This window comes from Etheostoma spectabile, chromosome 9 (genome assembly GCF_008692095.1).
Source record: "Etheostoma spectabile isolate EspeVRDwgs_2016 chromosome 9, UIUC_Espe_1.0, whole genome shotgun sequence".
NCBI classification, from domain to species: Eukaryota; Metazoa; Chordata; class Actinopteri; order Perciformes; family Percidae; genus Etheostoma; species Etheostoma spectabile.
The window spans coordinates 14,076,136-14,084,293 of NC_045741.1; the positions used below are offsets into that span (position 1 = coordinate 14,076,136).

At 44.6% G+C, this 8,158-nt stretch overlaps 1 protein-coding gene across 2 annotated transcripts in view; it reads right to left on the reverse strand.

Moving 5' to 3' along the window:
- Positions 1–8,158, reverse strand: part of adamts10 (ADAM metallopeptidase with thrombospondin type 1 motif, 10) — a 49,595-nt gene that overhangs the window by 13,362 nt on the left and 28,075 nt on the right. For both annotated transcript variants that reach the window (XM_032524884.1, XM_032524885.1), the window contains 2 exons: positions 8,022–8,124; positions 1,814–1,944 (listed from right to left, as the gene is read on the reverse strand). In XM_032524884.1, coding sequence (XP_032380775.1) covers positions 1,814–1,944; positions 8,022–8,124 — 234 coding nt within the window. The remainder of the gene's footprint in view (positions 1–1,813; positions 1,945–8,021; positions 8,125–8,158) is intronic.

The following is an 8,158-nucleotide window of genomic DNA, read 5'->3' on the forward strand; positions in this document are numbered from 1 at the left end:
GGTGTGTCCAAACTTTTGGCCTGTACTGTATATCAGCTTTAAAAGTAAACTTTCACACCACAGTTAGTTATCAAATAATAACCGAAAAGTGGACTGATGTTGTGGTTTTTGGTCCTCGAACTGGAATTTGAACTTGACTATCAATGAACTTTAAAATCACTGGACTGCAACTAAACTTTTAACATTTAATTGTGGTTTGGCTTGGCATTTACTTCAGCATTAAAATCTATCTCAACACCATCATCTCTCTCCCTTCTGCCTCCATTGGTTAGATATACTGTGTGATAAAGATGATAATATTATCTGACAACATTTTTGAGTAATAGTAACAAGTAACAAGCACGTTTTTCTCAAGTGGAGTTGACCAAACTAAATATTTTGTAAAAAAAAGAACACTAAGTTATCATTTATTTTCAGAGCAATGTGATCCCATAGAAATCCCACCTCCGAACTTTACTTCTTTACTCACAGAGTAGTACAGCTGAAAACAAAGCCATTTTCCTAGTAAATACTGGCTCAGACAGACGTGCCTTTCGTCTGCAGCACCATATTCTGTTCAACTGGACCATCTGTTCCCTGGTCCTTTTTCTACTTCCAAAACTTCTCCCTCTCCCCTTGTGTTTCTCTCTTCTGCTCATTGTCAGACCCCAATCTTGACCAGCAAAAAACAAAACAAAATAAAACCGTGACCCAATGACGCGGCAAACAAGAGAAAGAGATTTCTCCACAGTGTGTTTGAAGATTTACATAAAACATACGAGAGGTGAGATGATTAAGCAGAAGGAGTGGGAGGAAGAAGATCGGACTGGATTGCAGACAGGAAAAGTCCCAAGAAAAAGCAAGTGAAAGAGAAAAAAGAAGGGACATGGGGAGCAAATGAGACAAATGGATGTTAAGAGTCAGAGAAGGAAAAAGAAAAAGAGAGAGACAATAAGACTGAATGAAAGCCTGCCTGCAGTGCAGACCAACTAACAGCTGAGCTGGAGGGTCACAGAGTTCCTCCGGAGCAGGACAGGCCAGGGGGAAAACAGAGGAGAGGTGGAGGAGGACAGTACAGAGAGATGTTGATAAACAAAATCCCCTTCTGGATAAGTTCAGCCTTCCTCAGCCCCTCTGTCTATATAACCTCAGAGACACTAAAACACAGCAAGATAATGGGGGGTTGGGGGGGGGGGGCTAAGAGGCAGAAGATGGGGAACAGAAAAATAAGCTCTTTTAGCACTCAGCAGGGAACCTCAAAACAACAAGCTGGAGGTTTTTCCTTCTTCTCAAACATATCTTTTTCTCCCCATCCAAAACTTCTACTTTTTGGAGAAAAGCTACATCCAAAATAGACAACTGACAGTGGAACTGACAACAGATTGGGAATCAACAGCATCCACATGCCATTAGCCTTGCTTTTGGTCTATGTCCTTTAACAAATGGGCCATGTGGGTGTCAAAATGGGTTCCAGGAGCTAGTTGGAGCCTGCTCCTCTTCAAAATGAACAGCAGTTAGATGTTTTGTTATCATTAACAGCTGAGATTAAGAGAGAGCATCGGCAATGTGAATTTAAAATCGCTGCCAGAGTTAAGACAGATTCTCAGTTAAGCAGCTGATAGTGATGATCGTCAGCAGTCAGTGTGTATACTAGACAGTGGCTGCTGTCCAGAGTCTAGAGAGCAAGTATAAACAATATTATCTCAGTCTTGTACTGATCCTCTATTCTGCTGCTTCAGCTTGCATGGATGCTTACAAACATGTGCACGTGCACAGGCACGCACACACACACGCACACACACACACACACACACACACACACATCTTATCTCACCTTACACTCTCCATTTACACACAACGAGAGAGTCATCTCGGCAAAGTGTGCCATCCACCACGGCTGGAGAACGCTCTGTGTAGAAGTTGTACCCTTCTGCCAGGCAGTTGAGAGAACAGGCTTCACCCCACCTACACACCCACCACACACACACACACACACACACACACACACACCACCACCCCACACACACACACACACACACACACACACAGAACATTCAGGGAGCATGGCATACATCATCAATATATCAGATCTATCAACAGTATAGCAAACACCCAGAAACACATTCAAGCTCAGGCTCAAATGTAACTGCAGAACACATGTACTGTATACACAAATATTTACACTATATACACAAACGCACATGGTCGCATGTGAAAATGTTTCATCAGAAAGACGCATTCTGAAAGATTTTTCACAAGACAGATGTCACGCACAAAAACCTTTTAATTTTTTTAGTTTGTTATTATTAATTTTACTATACTTTGAGGCAAACAAATCAGCTTGCTAGCTTGTGGCCATTATTCTGCAGCAAACTGTGCTGAATTTGAATGTGGGCTAATGACAGCAGTCAAACCTCAAAAAGCAGGGCAACTGCCCAAAAACTGAATTCCTGTTACACGTTCACTCACAGCTCGTAGGTTATTTTTCAGGATTTATTCCAACACAATTTGTAATCTACAGTATTCAATGAGACATGTGGTAAATATTGTCATTCTAACATGTGTGACTGGTTGCAAGTCTTTTGCACATGTTCTGCTGAATGCATTGGGTCCTTATGAAGGGTGCAGAGAGAAAAGGCAGGATGAGAAAGAGAAGAGTCAACAGGGGGAGTAGGAAATGTTTTTCAGTGCTGACACCCAGAGAACAAGCAGCTGAATGTCATTAGGTCCTTGCTTCCCTTAAATACACACACAAAGGCAAAACTACCAAAAACTCCTCAATGAATGTACTGCATATATGCAAATGATACTCAATTTAAACTGACAAAAAATTGATTTAAAGAATTAAAGAAAGACATATCTTGACATATATAAATACAATTCACAAAAATATGCTTTTTGTTCTTCCATAAAATGTTACAGAATAGTAAAACAAACACATTAAAATGTCCCTTAGCCCTAAGTGATGTATTCCGACAACTTTTTTGCCCAACCAACAGTTCAAAATGCAAAGATATTTACTGTCATATAAGACACAGAAAGGCAGCAAATCCTAATCTCTGTGAACCTGGAATTAAAACACTTTGGGCATTTGGGCCTAAACACACACACACACACACACACACACACACACTTGCTAGAGGTCTTCTTCAGCCAAGTGCTATTTATCCTTCATTCATCTGTGCAGCTTGCCAACAGCTCCACTATTTGAGTGGCTGTTGACATCAGTTTGGGCTGTGTTTGTTTGTGCTGGCAGCGCTGAAGCAGGTACAGTATGTACTGGCAAGGAGAGAAAGAGAGAAAGAGACAGTGTATGTACTTGCATGGTCTGCAGCAGAGCCTGACTGATACATTGGCAAACCAAAATTATCAGCCGATATTAGGTATTTCTCAAGCTATCGCTCCCGGGATTTATAATGGCCGATAAAAAATAATTCATCAAAATCATATATAATGACAAATAAATGATTCTGATAAATTAGTATTTAAAAAGTAAAATAAAAACGGATGGTCAACCATGTTATGATTGTTGGCATTGTATAGTTTGTCCACCAGAGGGCGCTCTACAGCGTCCCTGTTGGCACCACTCAGATTATTTTCTTTTGTTACTGTTTTTGTTCAAAGAACTTTAAATTTCATACCTTAAGTTTGTATTTTTATACATTTTATTTATCTGAACTTTAATATATTTTGATGTTCCTCTGTTCTAAATATTCATATTATTTTTGTGAGAACTCATAAATAACTACAAATAACTAATGTTAGGGAAATCTGTTTGTATTTTGTTACGCGTTTGTTTATGTTTTTTTAAATGTATATTAGCCGATATATCGGAATATCGGATTTTTAAATAACCCAATACTTGTGTCTGTATTGGCCTTAAAAATCCATTATCGGTCAGGCTCTAGTCTGCAGACAACAAAGTGGTTAGACCACGGAAAACTACAATTCCCATGGTGTCTAGCTTTGGCCAGGCAGTATTGGCTTCCAGCAGTGTGTGTGTGTGTGTGTGTGTGTGTGTGTGTGTGTGTGTGTGTGTGTGTCATAGCTTGCAGCTTGCAGGGTGTGATGTATGGAGTGTGAAGGTTGAACGTGAAAGCTGTTGGACTGAGAACAGCAATGTGGAGCAGGTTTGCAGCTTATACGAAGGACCTTTTTTAATGAACTGTCCTTGGTTGCATGAGCTGGGAGAGAAAGGCTGCCTCTGTTCTAAGTGTCGGGAGTGAAAGAGAGAGAGAGAGAGACAGAGAGTGCATAATGGTGATCTAAATAAAGTGAAAGGACAGACCAGAGCAGAGAAGACAGAAAAGAAAGAAGAAGAAAAGGAAACTGTCTTACCTGAGTTAGAGGGTAAAAGTTAAACAAGGAAAGTTGAATTGAAAAGAATTTGAGGAGAGTGAGAGGGCTGCAGAGGACAGACTAGGGGCTGGGCGGTGTGATCTGACCTTAACGCAGGGCAGAGTCTATGGCACCATTCCTATTTTAACAGCTGCAAGGGATTTCCATTGTAAAATCAGCTGACTCGATGAAAGGAGCACTTGTTGCCTGAAGTTGGAATTGGCTGGCTGGCCATCTCTGTAAGCCATTATGTTATTGGAGGGCTAGATTAAAGGCAGTTATGTCGTTGAAACTATTTATCTTTCACTTCCAGTGTAGTTCTCATCAGAAGCGAGGAATTCTCGCAAGGCATTGTGGGAATGCATGGCTCTCTGCAGCCAGCATCTGTTGGCCAGATAGGAGGGAGTGAGCAGCTTTGATTCACTTTCTCCTCTATCTCTCTCTTCCAGCGCACACACACACAAACACGCACCCTTAACACACACACACACACACACACACTACTCTCTCCTGACTTCTGTTTGTCTCCTCATCTTAACTCATATCTTTATGTCCATCTTCATCTGTTTTAACCAACTTTTTTTCAAGTGTTTTTCAAGAGAAATGGAGTTAATTTGTTAACTAAGGTTCGGGAGCAGGGCCACGCCTAAACCACACCTTTAATCACCAGACAAACCTACATATACCGTGCTGCGTAGCCAGACTTGCGTCTCTGATTGCTTGCCGCAAGACGGTCGGCTTTTCACGCTCCCGTGCGTGGATCCGGAGCTGCTGCTACGCTCACCTGGAGTCCTGGACGATTTGTAGCCTCTATTCGACACAGGACATGTTTCAGTCACGCCGCAGCGGTCGGATCCCGTCATTTGTCTCAACGGCGCGCGATTGAGATTGCGGTTTGCGGTCGTCATGCCTCGCTTCCCCATCTACTCTCCTCCGCCGACCGGTCCCTCCGCTTCCCTCGGCTTCGGCTTTTGCTTCCGCGGCGTCTCGTCTCCTTCCCCTCGTTCCTTGGGGTCGGGATATCGGAACCGCGGGGATCGCATTTACCCTCTCCTCGTCATCGCCTTCCTCCCGTGGGGCGCATCGTGGCGGCTCTTCCTTGTCTCCGTTGCCACCCCTAGGCAGCAGCCCCCGGGCCTCCGCCCCTCCGGGTTTGTTGCAGGCGTCGGCTTCGGCCGGCATTGTCGCACATGACGTCACGGTCCTCGTCGGCCACGGACCGCATCTCCGGCCCTCGGCGGTGGTCAGGTCGTATTTCCCCATGGGCCTGCTCCCTCTGTCTGTCATGTCTCAGGCGTTCTCTGCCTTTCATCCCTGTGTTCGCAGGCTTCCGAGACCCTGCGCACATGCATCCCTTCATCCCTTCATCCCTTCCTCTACCCTTCCTTCTGCTGTCCTGCCGATCGGCTTCTGCTCCTCCCTTTCTCTGCTGGCCGCACTGCATTGCCGCTCCATCCCGCTCGAGGGGACCTTCCTCGTGTTTGCCGATTCTGGCCTTCTTCTTTGCTTCTGGTCTTCCCTCCCCCCCCCCCCCCCGTCCCCCCCCCCCCCCCGTCCCCGCATCCCCTCCCCCCCCCCTCCCTTCCCCAACTCCCTAATGCTTTTGCTCCTTGTGTTGTCCACTTTTTCTCCTGCCAGGGCTGCTCCGGTCGCTCGGCCGGCTTCGTCGGTGCGTTGGCCTTCACCGGTCTCCCCTGCTCTGCTCCGGCTTGTTCTCTGGCTCTTGGTTTGAGTTTTGTTGTTGCCGATTTCCCCTCTAGCCCTTTGAGGTTTCCTTGTGTAACGTTGGAGGCTTTACACGTCTGATGTATTGTTGTTATTGTTATGTATTCCGTGTTTGGGCGCGGGTCCGGGTCTCCTTCGTCGTTCCGTGACCTAGGGGCTTACCCCATTGTTGGCTTCCTTTCTTTTGGGGGCACGAATGGTCTCGAGTCTTACTCATTTAACACCTACTAGCCAGCCATCAACTACATCGGCTCCAGGCCGCCAAGGCACCTTCACAACACCCACTTTTCACTATTCCAAAATGGCCACTTGACTTTTGTTTCAGAAACAGCATTCTCTGCATTTCAGCCATATCACCCAAACATTTCCACATCGTCGCAGCATCCACAGTCGCTAGATCAGGCATCTGCCATCAAACCATTCAGTTCCCAGGCCGCAGGTCATTCCAAGCACACCGGTCTTACTCACAAACTATGCAACGATTTCAGTCAAGCCCCCACATCAGTTTTACACAATCTGACACTTTTGGGGTCTGTAAACTATTCGGGCGAAAACTGCTTCTGAGACGAACCCCCCATCCTGAGTCTCTTCCACCCGCCTCAACATCCTCCCGAACCAGCCATCAGACGACATCACATCAATTTCGCACATTCATAATGTTCATTTGCACATTCATAATGTTCATTAAATCTTTACTAACATGGTTGTGGCGTGGTCCATGCTAGTGAAATGGAGTTAATTTTTACTAGGTTCGGAGCAGGCACGCCTAACACCAACCTCTAATCACCAGACAAACCTACATATACCGTGCTGCGTAGCCCAGACTTGCGTCTCTGATTGCTTGACCCACCCTCCCTTACCCTCTCCTTTCGTCCATCTTCCATTCCTGTTGCCTTCTCTCTCTTGTCTCTTCTAGGTACCGTCTGGGGGGTCTGTAAACTATTCGGGCGAAAACTGCTTCTGGACAGAACCCCCATCCTGAGTCTCTTCCACCCGGACATCACACATCCTCCCAGACCAGCCACAGACGACATCCCAATCAATTTCGCACATTCATAATTGTTCATCTGCACAGTCATAATGTTCATTAAATCTTTAACTAACACATGGTTGTGGCGTGGTCCATGCTAGTGAACACTTTATCGTAAAAAATAATCTCATACTGTCTGTTGGAAAATATACCTCTGTCTGACATGCTCCATTGTAATGCACCTGTCTCTTTAAGCCCCCCTCCCGAAATGCCCAGTCTTCTCTAATTGGCTTGCAAGAAAATATGCCGCACCTTGGCTAAGGTAGTTCTTAATCTGTGGGTGGGGATACTCAGATGGGGGGGCGGTATATTCTAATGAACCTTATTGTGACATAGCAATGGGAGCCTTATTTGAATGGCTTGTTGAATCCTATGTTTTTTGATCTACCTCACAAAAAAACTATTTTACAATTTTGTTGATTGGCAGGCACTTCAGATACCCAAATGTATGCGCACAGGCACTAAGAAGTTCTCTTTAAGTTACATTACTGTGTAACAAATAGTAATAATAATTAACAGTGTGTACATGTTTTACCAAAAGTGAAACTACACATCATGCAAAATGTCCCCCTTTGACAGTTATCATTATATATTAAATGGCTGGGTTATCATTAGCTATGCATTTAATTGTAAATGTAGACCAACTTCTGAGGGAAATATCCACTATGTTCACCAGCTAGTCACTTACTTTGCTAGTCAGGTAGCATTGGGCTTAGTTTTTTCCTGAAAACATGTCTGCTGCTAAAGAAGGTGTTGAACTAAAACTGTAAAGTTGCACGATATAAAACCAAAACAACACTCCATAGAGAACAAAGAGGCAATCTGCAGTATAGATCACCATGGTGCAAATAAACACACACAAACACACACACACACACACGCACACACACTGTAGATAGTTACACGCACACTCACATATATCTCACACAGAGATCAGTTACTCACGTACCTCCTCTGTATGGCTTCCAGGTGTAAAACTTTCCCCGGAAAGGAACGCTGTCAAAATCAGAGCACTGAATCTCCCGGAAATCCCGAGAGCCTGCAGGGCAATCCTGTAACACGCACACACACACACACAAACACACA